Source organism: Homalodisca vitripennis, chromosome 8, assembly GCF_021130785.1.
Source record: "Homalodisca vitripennis isolate AUS2020 chromosome 8, UT_GWSS_2.1, whole genome shotgun sequence".
Lineage (NCBI taxonomy): Eukaryota > Metazoa > Arthropoda > Insecta > Hemiptera > Cicadellidae > Homalodisca > Homalodisca vitripennis.
The window spans coordinates 7444692-7460789 of record NC_060214.1 but is presented as its reverse complement, the minus strand read 5'-3'; the positions used below and the strand labels follow the sequence as shown (position 1 = coordinate 7460789).

Here is a 16098-nt window from a genome sequence, read left to right as displayed (position 1 = left end):
ATTGCTATTTGTTATTAGTCAATGTTATTTTTTCTACAGATGATGCGTTATTTTTTTGGAAATAAATATTATTATTATATCTTAATATGGTAAGTCAATTCATCTTTTGGTTAATTTTACGACTTAGCCCCTTTTTCAGAAAGGGTATTTGAGAGGTAAACCCAAAACTTTGATAGTAAGTTTTATCAGTTCACTAAAGGAGGTGGTACATAAGAAGTACATAGGAATTGGCACATATTATAAATGATCTCATTCTTGTAGAGTAGAAATGACGTTTCATGCAAAATTTATAGGCTGCAGAGTAAACCTTTTTAGATATCTTTCCACATGAAACATTCACATTTTGCTACAGAGTTGGGTTAACAGCGGTTGTGTATAGGGGTAGTAGTGTTACTATGTGTATACAAATATTTTTCCAACCCTTGAGTGATAGGATGCGCTAACGCTCAGCCAATGACGCATTTAGCCGTGCAGGTGTTAACTCATAAGTCTGTAGTAATCCAACATTAAACGAGATACAGTAATGAATGTGTCACAAAATCTGTACGAGATACACCATAAAAGCGGTGGTAGAAAATTTACTAGCGCCTATTTCCTTGAAGAGTAGCCTTTGATCATACTTTTCTTATCTTTCTTAAGATCCATCTTACAACGTTTTGACTCTTAGTAACAGAGAACAAAAAATCGTAACAGTGTAACTAATGCTTATTTTAAAACAAAGTAACGCAGTGGAAGAAAAATAAAATATAATGTATTGCCCTCCTGTCCAGAACTTTCAACATATCACCTCAACACCCTAATTAAATTGACAATATCCCTAAGTTTTGATCCTAGTGTGTGGCCTGACAATTATAACTCGATACGTAAATTTCAGTAGCCTAAGGTAAACCCTTGTTGAACCCCATTGTAAAGGCAGAACTTTCAGACAAAACCAGTTGACAAATAAAAAATCACTACAAGTAAATGATGGAGTGTTCCTTGTCGAAAACTTAATCGAGCAAAAGGCTGTTTAATATAAAAATGTCTAGTGGTGTTAACCTTGAAACGATGACATTTCGAGAAGATTCACCAAAATAAAGAAAAGGGATTAGTGGATGAATAAGGACAAAACAATTCGTCAAATGTAAACAAGCAGTGGTGGTAATTCTCAGCAGTAAAAATAACATAATAATTTAAATTACATATATCATAATACATTAAAATAATATCAAAAACCTAAATATAATTCATTCTTAACAATTCAGATTTCCGAACGTTTCTTTATTACGACATTCATGTAACTTTTTATTCTTATCTGACATAATTAAAACCTACAAAATATTAAAAAAAAAAAAAAAAAACATATTAATAGCATACAATATAATTTTTGAGAGAATCAAATGACAGAATAATAAATGGTAGTCTACACCGCAAAACCGGTGTTGCATTTGGACGTCACTTATTTAAGTCAATTTTCTTTCTTAGTGCCCTTAATGGAAATGGGACACACGATACTAATATTTGCCGAGTATGATATATAAAACTCTTAGAACAACAAAACAGTTTTAACATAAATAGGCTACCTTCATACCTAACTACATTATCAAGACTACACTATCCTCTCATTAATAGTTCAATAGAAATTTATTTTAACCCAATCTCAAGGAAACTGATAATTATTATAAAGTTATTAAATTAATAATCAAACAAAAATTACTCATTCAGTCTGAAGCCCGCTTTAAATGCTGCACCCATTAATTTAGTAGGCCTACGTGTTTTCGTTTTTTGTGGTTTTTTTCAAATCATTAATGCTTTTCAATTCAATAATAGTTACAGAATAGATATTTAGCTGGAATTTTTCCTAAAAGAATCGAGCTATGTGGCAAAATTAGAAAAAAGAAAGACCCTACTATAAATGTGGGGTGAATTCAAAATTCAGGGGAAGTGGTGTATTTCCGGATATCCTCGATTAGGACTGGATGAAACGACCGGAAATGTATCATTATTTCAAGAATTTTCTTGATTTTTCTATTTACCGATTGATTTTAGCACAACCTAAAATTTTTAAATTTTTAAATGTCTCCTTTTCGAATCAGGGAAAGCATTCGATTTATACTGTTATTGTTACTAAGTTACGTTCTGAGCGAAGGGTTATGTTTTTATCTAAAAATAAATAAAAAAATGAATTTTTAAAAATATACAGATATTGATCCCAACTAGAAACAATATCCGGATTTTTGGGGTGATGATCTTCTATGTTAAAACATTTCCATACCTGGTTCATATTACCTGTAGTTATATCTGATAACCTAAAATAAAAGTCTTAACAATTTTAATAAATTTTGTGTTGTCCTTACTGCTATACGCATAACTGCCCACGTTTACGCAACAAGATTTATTAATGAATTTTTAGACACGAGCTTTAACCATTCTGCATTCTTTCCTAACCGTCCCAAATTCGTTCTGCTAATACTGACAAACCTATACTGTCGAAGATAAACAACGGGAACTCGTCTGTTTAAACTGTCTTGTTCTAATCGTGAGCGGGCCCACCTAGCCGATATTTTAGTGGCCGAGTGCGAAATTTTCATATTAATTGCCAATAATTGAAACGAACACTGCCAATAAATAGTCGGATAGGAGGACAAACCACAGTCGTGAGTGTTTTCCCTCCCGAGGCCGCCGAGGACAATAAAATGCTAACGTTATTGGTAATTACAGAAATAAATTAGCGTCCTACATTAGCAGGGCCTGCGAGAGCTTGCTCACCCGGGCCCCAAGGCCCCACAACAGTCGAGTCGGTGAGTAACCGAAATATCCGGACTTTGATTGATTTATCTTTTCAGGGCTGACATTTTAATGAGCTCTAGTAACGAGAAGCCCATAAATTGTTAAGAGTTATGACGCGTCGTGCGTTTCACGTAGATCGACGTAATAAGTTCTTTGTTTTCTTGTATAGGTCTAATACAGTGATAGCATGCCCCCTCCCCGCCCCCCGCTTGGCGCGAGGAGCGGCCGGCGACTGCTGCGCTCTAGCGGCGCTACGGAGAAACGCGTCGTAAATCACCGGTCTCCCGCTAGGAGTCGATAATTGTTGCGATGCGCAACCGGGCTGCGCACTGGAGTTAACCTCAAATCGACAACAACAAACCCGGCAATGTTGGATTACCGAAATATACCTGTCTTATGCCTTATAACAGCATTGGTTCAAATCAAGGATGAGTATTAGAGCTAAATATTAAGCTACGAGTGAAAACAAAGAGAATGTCGAGTTTTCGATACGGCGCCCAATATGGCTGACGTGTCCTTCACCACTATGTTGCCAACATACTGGTCCGAGCTCAGTTTTAGCTACTGCTACGCTACTCACACACTAGCTACGTACTGAATGTTGTGTCAAAGTGTTACTCACGTGGACTGGAGCAGGGGTGGGATGGTGGAACGCGTAATCGCGCGGAAACGGGAGGAAAACCGTGGAACACTTTCGGAGCGCTGTAGTGCGAGATGCGGGAGGCTTGAACGAGGTACTAAACAACCTCGTGGAGGGGGAAAGCAATGTGCGCGGAGGTGCAGGGGCGGGGCCAGCGTGCGAGGCCCCGCCCACCTGTCGTGACGTCACGGAGTACCATGAGGTTTCACTCGAAGGCTGGTGTTTGCTCCTGACGACGCGACGTTAGGTTTTCGGGAGCCAGGCTGGGCAGGCAGTGCGAGTGGAGTGACGCTTGATAGATGGGCAGGGGTGTGCGCGGGGCGGGCTCTGGCGGCGGTGTCGGCAGTCGTCAGTCTATCTGAGCACACCGAGTAGAGCTGAGCAGACAATCTCGCTGCTCTCTGAACATAACCTAACCTCGTGCGTGCGGCAGTGTTGTGATATCTGTGCTAACGAGTGTCAACTGTTCTACGCTCCACATGTGATTGTCTCACACTGACTTTGGCCCCGGACCCGATCTACGCCAAGATTCGCTCGTCCTTGGGGAAACCTACGATGACCAGGAGGAAACAGAATTGTCCCAAGCGAATGAAATGTGAGTGTTTGTGTTCGCCTAAAGTTAGAAAAGTTCTCAGAGTGGTGGAAACTCGGTTTGGGCGTTCTTTACGGCAGTGTTCTTCTCCAGTATTTGTGTAGTAATAATTTACTCCTTGTTTGGAGCTACTTGTGTGGATAGAAAACAAAAATAATGAGTTCCTGATAAGTATTTATTTTGAAAACGTACTCGGTGCTGAATAAAAATGTCCTAGCAGTGATCGGAATTTATTCAAAATTGTGGAAAATCGCTATGAAATAATGTTTGTGAAATTTTAATATTAAATGTGTTATAAACAAAACTATTCGAAATGAAAATATTACCATACACGTTAACACGCAATTGTTTTCTGGCGGATAATTAACGGATACGAATGTATTTGTTGTTGACAACATAATATTTTCATATTAGTGACAATTAAAAAAACGAATTAATTAACTCTTGTTGGTATGAAAAATTGATAATATTGTAAAAAACATATTTTTAACGATGTGCGCAAGTTGGAAATAAATTATAAGTGGCAGTTTAAAGTACTGTAGATAAGACGTCGAAAAGTTGTAATATATTTATTGCAAAGCATCGACGTAAAATGTTTAATAAAATTATTAAAATACGTAATTTTTCTATTAAAACAAAATTTTGGTCGGTGCACGAATAAAATATAATAAAGCGGAATATTTTACCGATTTGACAACAGTTGATTATCATTTATAGAATTGTTGAAATTGTATATTAAAAAATCTGGATTTTAATCACAGTGGCTATAAATAAAATACGTGAAAGAATACGCCATTAAGGATAAATACGACACAATTCCTTGGACGCGCGTGTGGAACATAACGCAAAGTAGGTAAAAGTCAAGTGCGTCGAAGGAGTCCTGAAACACAGGAATATTGTTTGTAGGAACCGCTCTTAGCGTCTCGCGGGTTTTCTCGAGTTGACTGACAGTTGACGAGTATCACAATAAGACAATTGCTTCCCGTCCGTCCGTCTGTCTGTCTGTCTGTCAGACTGTCAGACCTAAGACAGTTTTAATTGTAAACCTGACAGTTGAGCTAACTTCTTTCGTCATTCTGACGTATTAATCTCCCCTTATTCCGAGCCGGAATTATAGTTCAGTCCGAGTGCCGGCTCCGGGAGTGACTCGGGGAAATTGTTTCGGAAGTTCGCCGATACGGAAGGTCCTGCTAATGTTGAAGGTCATTTAGGGAGAAAAATCTCCAGTAATTATTATCTCCAGATTGTGTGCCCCGTTGTTTATCCAAATAAATGTTCATATTTTAATTTAATAACGGATTCAACGTTGTTTCGTACATCTTTTAGGCTACCTTTTACGATAAAACTTCATCCATTAAATTACTTCACTGGTAACTTGTAGAAGGATGTATTTCAATTGTGAATGGACTTGAGATATACTACAAACAGTGAGGTTAAATTTGGATATCTAGCGACATTGTAATTAAATTTCACCAAAGTAACTGAAATTGTTCTTGGTTAACTAGGCCTACTCGAGTGCATATCATAGAACAAATCAGTAGCCTATGTTACAATACGCCAATTTTAACAATTTTCGGAATAACATTTTCTGTTTTCAATAAAAAAAAAATAATAAAATCAAGCACTGCGATCGCGGAAGACCGCTGTCCAGAAATAAGTAGGCCACGGGCCAATAAAAATAATCTGGCAACAGATCAAACAGAGGCGTAGAATGCTGGAAATTATTTCTGTAGGAATGGGAAAGTGACAGAAACATCTGTAGCGCGGTTGTACGGTCACTGATAAGCGAGCGATAAGGCACTGATAAGACCGCGGTGTTGATAAAGACAGCATCGGTCACGGCTGGCTAAGCAGCTAGCTCTTCGCGCAGCCAGACTCTTTCGGTTTTCTGTTTTTGTTTGATTTCGCTATCGAGTTTCCCTTATCAGTCGATTAGATAATAATAATTTAAGCTCGGTTGAACTAAAAATAATCAATTTTTTAATATCAGATTTATCTATAGATAAATATAGGATAGTTAGGAAATAGTTCCAGATATTTATATAGAAGATAAGGAAACTCTGTTAGTAACAGAAATATTTTTATTAATTAAAATAAGGCGACTTTGTTAAAAACATTCCGCTTTCGTTAAATGTACGCTATTTTATTTTTTATGCTGTTTTGTATGTAAATTGTTGGATTTAAAGGTAGCCTACTGCTTAATCAAACATTAGAGATTTTTTAGCGATTTATAGTATATTTATTACTAGACCTATATAATAATGCTTTCGACTAAGGTTAAATGTTTTTACGAACATATCGGAGGTGTTATGTAGAATCTACAGTGCTTAATTGTTATGGTGTGTGATTAAGTGAAATAAATTTTAAAATGGTGTTTAAAATAAAACTGGTACGGACGGATCTACGTCTATTTTAAGGCCCACTAAATATTTTTTGTTAACCAAGTCAGTATGAATTTTATTCCATTTAGTGATTGCAAGAGGAAATCTCAAATTAAAATAGTTGATACGAATTTTTTACCATTAATATACAAGAAAATGTTACGCAGATGTTCAGCTCAGGTTATGTAGGATTTGGGAAGGCTTGTTTGTTACAGCTAGAACTTTTTCATATGATTAATGAAATAAATAAGTAGAAAAATAACATAAACCAGACCTAACCACTCTGATAATCACCGTTATCAAGACTTTTTACCCGATATTTTTAGTGGGTGCTATAGGCTAGAACAGGTTTTGACATTATTTCGATACACATTTTACTAATTATTGACAGGGTTAAGTCTAATAGTAAATTCTGGTAAAGTTCCAATTTCTAATTTAAAGTTTTGTAGATATGCAAGAACATTGTGTTACACGACCATGCTTTTACGAGAATTCAACTAAAGAATTCTTTTTTGATTATGTAGATAGTGTAAGTAGAGTTCACTTTGTATTTTATAATGTCACATTTTATTATTTTTTACGTGTTTAAATGTGTAATACAAAATTAAAAAGTTTTAGGTTAGCGCTGTGTTGTTTTAAATAAAATTTAATAAAATGACATTTTTGTCATCACTAGCGCGTATTTGTTAGTCGACATAGATTTGTAAATATTTGTTCATATTTTCCAGTGCTTCCGTTATATTAAGAAAGCCCTTGTACCTTGTATGCCAGGCAAGTATTTAAGTAATTATGGCCAGTTTTGCACAAGTTAGGAATTGAATGACACCCAAGTATTAGGAACTATGTCAAGTAACTTTTACATTGTAAAACGTACGCATTTGGTATGATTAGTTAAAAAAGTATAAGTATAATAATTGTGAAGTAATATTTTTATTACAAAAAATGTTTTTTGAACGCAGTTAAGAAGTTTATATGACGTGTGCTAATCTTTCCCACACTGTCCTGCTAGGTTTTATGTATTCAAATTAGGCCTGCTCTTTAATTGGTTAGTGGATTACCGGAAAGAGCTATTCTTGGAACACCCTGTGTGGAATGTCTCTTGCCATGTTGATGTAATCATTAGGTGATTAATCTGTAACGCTGTAATCCAGACGCTGAGTGGGCGAGGTATTTGGAAGTTCTAGAGTGAGATCATGTTTCACAATGATGGTTTGACTTCATCCGCTGGGCCTAATAGAGATAGAAACCTTTTCGTACACCTACAGTGGGTTGGATAGAAAATCATTTAGGCTTTCCAGTTTTGGAATAAAGGGATTTGGAAGTTCTGGACTGATCATGTTTCACAATGATGGTTTGACTTCATCCGCTGGGCCTAATAGAGATAGAAACCTTTTCGTACACCTACAGTGGGTTGGATAGAAAATCATTTAGGCTTTCCAGTTTTGGAATAAAGGGATTGGAATTGTTACTTAGTGATTTCAACACTGCTTGGTCATAAATTTGGTGTCCATGTTGGTACCCATAGCCTCGTGTAACACGATTGCTCTTTACCACACTACACAGGGCGTGCACACTCATTCTAGCATAATTTGTCTCATATTCGCCCACAATTTGGCATCTGTTGCTATGGAAATATTAATAGAAAGCCAGAGTTTGATGTGGTACACAGTTCACAAATCTTGATCAATAATAGTGAGTAGAAAGAATATTCGTTTGGTAGCAAGACAAAATGGCCGACGTCGATTGTCATGTTAGTGTACCGATTCTTTAATTTGTAAGCTTTTTGAATTAAGGTAACTGTTACATAAGTTTATTTTTGAAACAAATTTTGAGTACGTTAAGAAAGATGTGGTATTTTTGTTTTGGTTGTTTCCAACCTGACGCTAGAAGTACAGAGTCAGTGAACTGTAGCTGGCGTACCCACGAGATACGATGCTTTGTACCAATTAGACAGTGTTGGCCCGCTAGGCCATCTGTCTCGTAAACCCTTCACCGAGTCAAAACCTGATGACGGCCGCGATAAATTCGCCGAAACGTCCCACAAAATACGGACTCTACGGAGACCATTGTTGGCCGCCCGGTGGGTGAAATGGGCCCGCTTCTCATTTTTGGCAGAGCTGACGAAAATAACAGCCTCCCAGCACCATATCCGCGTGATGACGCCTTTTGTGGGTCATCTGTTTATTGATTGTGTGGGGTGATTTATTTTCCCGCAAGCCACGCTGGATTTGCGGGAGGGTTTGGCAAGACAAGTTTGTGGATCGAGGTGAAACTTTCCTCTGAAAGCAAAACTTAAGCATTGAAGTGTGCAAAAAAGGTTTTTTAGTTTTTGGACTGCATCATTATTTTATTGTTTAAACGTTAAAAACTGATATGTAAAATTACAACTGAAAATATAAAACGATAGATTTTGAAAGTGAACACTAAAAAAGTGTTCTTACGCAGCGCGAACTTGTATTTTCTTGGTTTCAAAGGCTGTCGAATAGTTTAGGAAATATTTCCTAGTTTAAGTTTTAAGTCTAAGAAAATAACCAAAAGTTTAAAATTTTCTGGACTGTTCCCTCAACGAAAGGCAAGTTACAGCTAAAAGTAAAACATGTTGGGTTCGGCTAAAATTTTCTATTTTTTTATAAACTTAACTTAAATTGACGTAACAGGAGATTATTTCAGGAAACATGAAATTCTGGAAACATATATAGGGCACCTATTAGTTTTGGAGTGTTAGTGGAAACATATTCAAACTGTATTTTGATTTAGCAACAATTGTGTTGTTAGTAAATTTACTGAAAATGAAAATAAAAATTACTAGTAAAATTTACTTTGTTAGATAAGTAAAACATGATTATAACGAATAATCACACTTTTGCCTTTTTCGTGTTTTTTTTTAACAATTGTGTCTCAATTGTGTTTGTTAGTTTATGAAAAGAAGCTAAGCACAAATTACAACAATATAACTTAAACCATTTAGTAGCTATGTTTTTTTTATTTATATAATAAGCTTAAAACAAAAATACAGTCTCGGCGCAGAAAACAATATACCAGTTGCAGTTATATGACATTTTAAACTGGTTGAACACGCATATAACCTTAAATATACTGCATTTATATGATCTAGTTTTGCGATTCATTTAGTAAAAATGCTAGTTACATATTTGTTTTTCGCAACAACCAATTTCATGCATATGTGCCGTTTGTTGGTCGACTTTAAGACCGGGAAGTTTAACAAATTAGCGATGAAAAAAAAGAATAAATTGTATACATTAATGTTATATGAGAATCTTCATATTATTAACACAGACAGGGGTCAAATTATGTAGCCTGGTCAACTATAGTTTATACAACACATTCAAAACTTAGACGAGTTATATACCTGACTAGTTGGTTAGGTGTTTTCTTTGTACCATTATTTAAACCGAGATGTCCTATGTAGTTTTTGATCGTATTCCATCAAACAAACAGATTTCTGTTTTCGACCTTCTCGCACCTTACAAGAGACCCTGTAGCAAATCAATAAAAAGGTAAAAAATAAACATTGTTTTAAAAAAAAAATTTAAAAACATGTTGATGACACTAAGGCAGTGGGGTTAGAAAAAGGAAAATGTGGACCACCGCCCTAAAAAACGGCAGCCATTCAAGTTTGTGCTTTGCCTGATGGTTCAGCCAGTTTATTTATAACCTGTAATATTTATTCTGTGTATGTCAGTTTGATGAAGAATATCATAAGTAGCCCACAAGGCTAGGACGTCAATACAATATGTGTATTGAATAAAAGTAGTCTACTTAATTGAAGTACGGCTGTTCAAATCTTTCCCAGTACAAAAAATTTCCTCAAACATTTTATATCCAACTGTAAATAGTTGTAAATTAATGTACTAATGGAAATGTTGTAATAAAAACAATGGGAGACAATCATATAGTAAAGCAGTCATGTGAAATTGGTTTTTAATAGTATATAAGCCTGCACGGAAGTATAAGTTGTTGATGTAACTTTTACAAGGCAAAAGCGAATAAATGCATTTTAAGTAAATTTATAAGACCATTTTATAATTGGAAAAATCGACGATACACCGTCATGTCACCTTCAAAAGTATCTACATTTACGAGGAAATCATCCCATGAATTTGAAGCACTGATTCGGTACTGGTGTGGAACATCTGAATTTCAGGTGTAGTTTTGCACAAATTATATTGTGTAATTCCGTGGATTTGTTACCAGACTTCTGGGGCGAAGGGTCAGAGTTAGTCCGCTTGGCAACCCTAGATGGTGAAATACATTTACAGCTTATGAAACAGGTGTAGATGAACAAAATATTGATTTCGGGAGCAAATATAACTGTAGGCCTATCAGATGTTTACATGTTTTAACTGCGTAAATTACTTTTCATGTTTTCTCCGAAAATTCTGAATCGTCTTTCTAAAAAATGCCAGAATTCATGTCAGAGTTGTAATTTTTAGAAAATATTCCTTAGGCCTAGACGAAAGTCGTCCACGAAACACCATACAAATCAACGTATTTACCTCATATTCAGCAATTATTGTTTACTCTTGTTTGACAGATGGTTGAAAATAAATCTTAATCTTTACCCTTACACATATGGCAGTTTTGCAAATTATCATTTATCGTCTTTCTCGGAGAATTGAGAAGATAAATCTCAGTAAAATATCACTATCGGAATTATTATTTTCGAAGAGAAGATTACGTATATAATCCATGCTAATACTGTGTGAATCCTTTTTTTCTATAGGTAGGCCAATCTTGAAAAGAAAAGCCTCCATTTTGACTATAAAATTTTGTAGTAATCAAATAATGTACCAACGCATTTGTAAAATTTTAAAAAGGCTACAAGAAAACGGTTTAAAATTCTTAATATTATAGTATTATTAATACAAGAACTCCATAGTATTTTAAAACTACTTACTTTGTATGCATATGGTTTCAAATTTGTTTTATTTTCATCTTTGAATTGATTGTCTAATTGACTAATACTCGTTAAGTTATTATAATTAAGTTTTGCTTTATGTTTTTTTTCTTCTCTAATTGTTAGCTCTAGGCCAATAAGCTTTGAGGAATCCCATGCCGCCTCATTGCTGGATGTGTGTTGTTGTAGTTAGATTGAACTATCAAAAAAAGCATTTACTCGAACAAATGTCATATGAAATTGGTATCAGAATATGCATACAAAAATACCACTTTAAAATAAACATTAAATAGTTTGAGGTTAGTTTCACGAATAATTGGTACCACCAAAAATATCTCCTCCAATAGAAGAACTTTGATCCAACTTTTATTAGAAAATTTGCAATATTATTGGAGAATTCGCTGCTTTTGTTGTAATCAACTGTTTGAATTTACAAGTATATCTTCTGCCCATGGACGATTAGAGTTTAAGATTTTATCGTTGCTTATCAATTGAGATAAGATAAGAACAAGTAATGTCAACTTTGACTAAAGGTCCTATCAGATATAAATAAATAAAAATCAACAAATATCAAATCCAAATATTTTATTCCAAGAAGATGCTTATATTGTAACATCCAAAAGTCTAGGGAGAAAAAACAATGTATGTATAATACAAAATATAAATTGTATGAAATTTCCTTGTAATTTTCATCAATAAACAATAATTTTTATTTTTATTTTCCTTGTAATTTTTTTTGTTAGTATACACAAAAATGGAAAAAAAGTGGATTCTACTATTTGATAAACAAATCGAATTCTATTCTTCTATACTAAGCATTGCTTACAACTCAGAGTAAATTGCTATATTACCCAACGGCTAGGAATTATCTTTTTCGAAGTATATGACATAAAGAGGCATTTTAAATCGAGTTTTAAAATTGGTGGTTATTTCCCAATATTTTGACATCCTCAGAAATATTTTAAATTGAGTTTCGGCCAGAACACCAACTTGAAGTCTCTCGATTTTGGTATTCTCACAGATTGGCCCTGCCTTTAGAATCATGACCAAGAGCATCACTCACTGCTCAAAGAATTCTTTATATTCAATTTGTTTCTGTATTTTTCGGATTATTTAAATGTTTCTCTTTGAGCAGCCATCTTTAATTCTCATTATGTGGATGAAATGTTTTTGAAACAGGCAGTTTTCAAAATCTAGTAGAACAAAATATTGCCAAGTTGCTGAAAGCTAAGAAGGTTGAATTGACTCATCCGATTCTAATAGGGTGAGTGAATACATGATACAGCAGTTTAAAACAGAATTTGACGGAGTTGAATTTGAGAGTTTTGTGAGATTTTAGGAAAGGACTGGACTTCAAAAATGGATTTGTGGAGGTTCTGATGTTTAAATTGAGTTTTCCATTTATCCAGCGTGGAATATTGTGTCTTCCACTTGTTCAGTGGCATTATCCTCTTCGACAAAAGTTTGCAATTCGTCTACGTCTCCGTGGTGGATTCTCTCACGAGAGGGGGCGCCGAAACCTCCGATGTTGTAGCTTTAAAGGTGAACAGCCTGCGGAAAAAGTGTTTCCCTCTGTGAACAACAGTTGCCAGTCTCTTATCATCGGCTGATATATGGCACAGTACACTTCACCGTGACGGTGGAAATTGTTAATATCAACACGTTGTCTTACTGATAGCAACTCATATAACACTGCAATTATCGCGTGATTTGAAACTAGGTTACCATAAATATCCGCAACTGACAGATCGTAAATGACAATAACAAATACAGCCTGGTAGTGATAAAATGCTCGGTTTCCGAACGGTAGTAGTGATCTCGCTATATTATTCTACAATGTATTCTAATAATTGTGACAGATTCGGAGGATTTAACCCCTGTCTGGACGGATTGTAAGCCGTACAGATATGTACAACTGGATTGGCAAGGAAAGGGAAGAACAGAATTTGATTTACGGGAACTAGAATTAATTAAAAATTATTTTTAATTGAAGAAGCCATAAGTATACTTAATATTAATGGAATAAACTATAACCAATTAACATTAGGCCTAACAGTTCTTCTTGTTTGAAGATAGCATTCCACGGCAAGGCTGAAATATTCCAAGATTTTATTGTGATTGCAATTTTTCGACGCCTTGTCTAAGAAATAAGACCCTAAATGACATATGTGTTAGGTTATCACTATTAAAGCACTATATTTTCGCTTAGAACTCTATTCGTACATAAATTGTACTTTGAGCTACATTATTGGGAGATTGGAAGAATATTTTGCGATCGCAGGGCAGTTTAATTGAATTTAAAATGACACTTTCAAAAGAAATAACTGATACAAAATGCTTCAAAGTCATCCACTGGCACAAAACGCGTTTTAATGATATTTTTTAAGAAGATTTTGAGTAGGGAAATTTTGAGTAAGCTGGGTATAATTTCACCAACAGGAATGTTTATAGGAAATTGATAAACAAGCAACATATTTACGCATTCCTTTTATATGATTCTTCAAAAAGAAACAATTTTAACGTCAAATAAATTTGAATTACATATTGCCAAATTGGGTAATGTGGATTGCTTCAGCAAAGCACCCAATTTGTTGTAAAGACATAATGCTTCAAGGTGGTCGGAATGATGACCCTAAGGTTTTGAGATTTCGCAATGCTATTTATTGGTAATTGTAAAATCTCTTGTTGAAGTTACATTAGAACGATAAGCTATAGAGAATGCAAATTATTTAATACAAGAAAAATCTGCCTCCTTTATTGTTGCCTAAGTGGATATTTTTGTTCTTATCTAAAATCTACAGAATCCCTTGTATTACCTAATTTGATGTAATCTTTATGAACCTTCTCGAAAGCGTATCGTTTGATTTCTATCTTTAAAAGCGCCAATAGGCATCTAACTCATCTTTCTTCTGCATTCTTTACTGCATCTGCTTAAACCATGGGTAGGATCGGAGTTCAGGGCTTAGAATGTTCAACGCTTCAAAAGGATCTCTTATTGTACTACCATGAAGGCAATAAGCAATTGCTTTACGGAACATTCGATACAAAAACACTGTAGTCACTAGAAATATTGTTTCCATTTTCATTACACATTTTACTTTTAAATTCGTTAACAAATGGAATTTCACAGTTGAATGCTTCCAATTGTAACAGCCTACTACATTATGATGAGACAATGAAAACACACCGTGCCACAAACTAATTATTTTACTAAAATAATTTTTCTCATTGTAAACTTATCGTCTGAATAAATACAGGTGCTGTATATAACGGCGAGCTGTATTTTTCAAATGTCTCCTACCTGACTTTTTATCTAAACCACCGACTGTTTGTCGATATGGTTGAATGTCCTCAAGAAAGTCTGTATACAGAATGTGACTACTATGTGAGTAACAATAATGTTGCTTACTTCGGGTTAGTATTTTACTCCCCGGAGCAAAGCCAGAAACGTTTCAGTGGGTATTTACTGGGGGTTTACTGCACGTTTCTTTATAACTGAAAGGTTTACGGTTTATGCATCGACATTTATAAAATGTCAGAACAGCCATTACCGTATACAGTAAATTTAAAAGATCAGCGATAAGTTGGCGCAGTCCTGTAATTATATTTATGCGTGTTTTTATATTCGCTAGGTTTTCAAAAACTGGAAAACATTTATGGAACGTCGTGCGACGGAAAAGCCGGTTCCATACCCTTATCGATACCCTCTATTATTCCATACCCTCAATGTTAAATTTTTTAATGCCAAAAATGAAACCCCTTTCAGTTAGAAAATGTAAACTAAATGTACTATTTTGTCCTTATTTTACACTTTACTCAATTACCATCGTTCAGGGATACAAAAAAATCAGTAACACTACGTTTCGAGATCTGCAATCTGATCCCTTCTTCAGGTAAATAACTAACCTGCACATAATTACAAACTAGGTTAAAATAAACAAATCATACCAGAGCATTGTGACATGTGTGTCAGATTTGATTATTTTAACCTAGTTTGTAATTATGTATCAGGTTAGTTATTTAGAAGAGTAGGTAAATTTGATCCTTAGTGTATTTGTAGTTGTTTTTGTTTTTATAACTATTAAATAGACATATAAAAGGGAATCCATTTTTTCAAATGGCGAACATGGGATAGTCTTGTGATGACAAATTCAATTTATTTAGTAATTACTGTAAAAGAGTTTTTGTGAATTGTACAACTCATTGAAATAAAATCATTAAAAAACCAAAATATAACTGTAAGTTATTTATATAGGTGTAAATAAACGTAACACTGGTTTTAATTCTTAATTTACCCAGAAAAACACCGCAAACATTTTTTGAAAGGGCAATTTCTACAGATTTTCTGTCATGGCATAGTCAAATATGACGGGAAATGTTAAAAATACATTATCCAAACTCACACTGAGGGTGTGACGAGTCTTGTAAACTAAGAATAGTTGTCCTTAACTGTTCTAATGACCCTTATCTTAATGAGGTATCCTTTTAATTTGGTGTTGTTGCTTCTGTAAACATCGCAGAGATTGTGAATTCCTTGTTTATGTTATGGATCATAGTAGAAAAGTGGTGGGTGTGAGTTCCAGTATTTATCCCATCTTATAACTGCAGATTATTACAAATTGAATTAATAATTAATAATTTAAACTGAGTTTTATCATACTTTTTTCAAACTAAGTTAATGTTGTATAAATGTTATTAAGATCGGTAAATAAAACAGTCAGTGTTTAAATTGATTTATACAAACTATTTTCAAATGTAAAAGTTAATTTTACTTTATCACCAATGATATCTGTAACAA

At 34.6% G+C, this 16098-nt stretch overlaps 2 protein-coding genes across 2 annotated transcripts in view; one reads left to right on the top strand and one right to left on the bottom strand.

Moving 5' to 3' along the window:
• Positions 1-3531, bottom strand: part of LOC124367235 (zinc finger protein 711-like) — a 140972-nt gene extending 137441 nt beyond the window's left edge. The window contains exon 1 of the mRNA XM_046823915.1: positions 3392-3531. The gene's annotated coding sequence lies outside the window, so the exon portion shown is untranslated. The remainder of the gene's footprint in view (positions 1-3391) is intronic.
• Positions 3532-3734: 203 nt separating this feature from the next.
• Positions 3735-16098, top strand: part of LOC124367234 (protein tiptop-like) — a 234576-nt gene continuing 222212 nt past the window's right edge. The window contains exon 1 of the mRNA XM_046823914.1: positions 3735-4004. Coding sequence (XP_046679870.1) covers positions 3965-4004 — 40 coding nt within the window. The 5' untranslated portion in view covers positions 3735-3964. The remainder of the gene's footprint in view (positions 4005-16098) is intronic.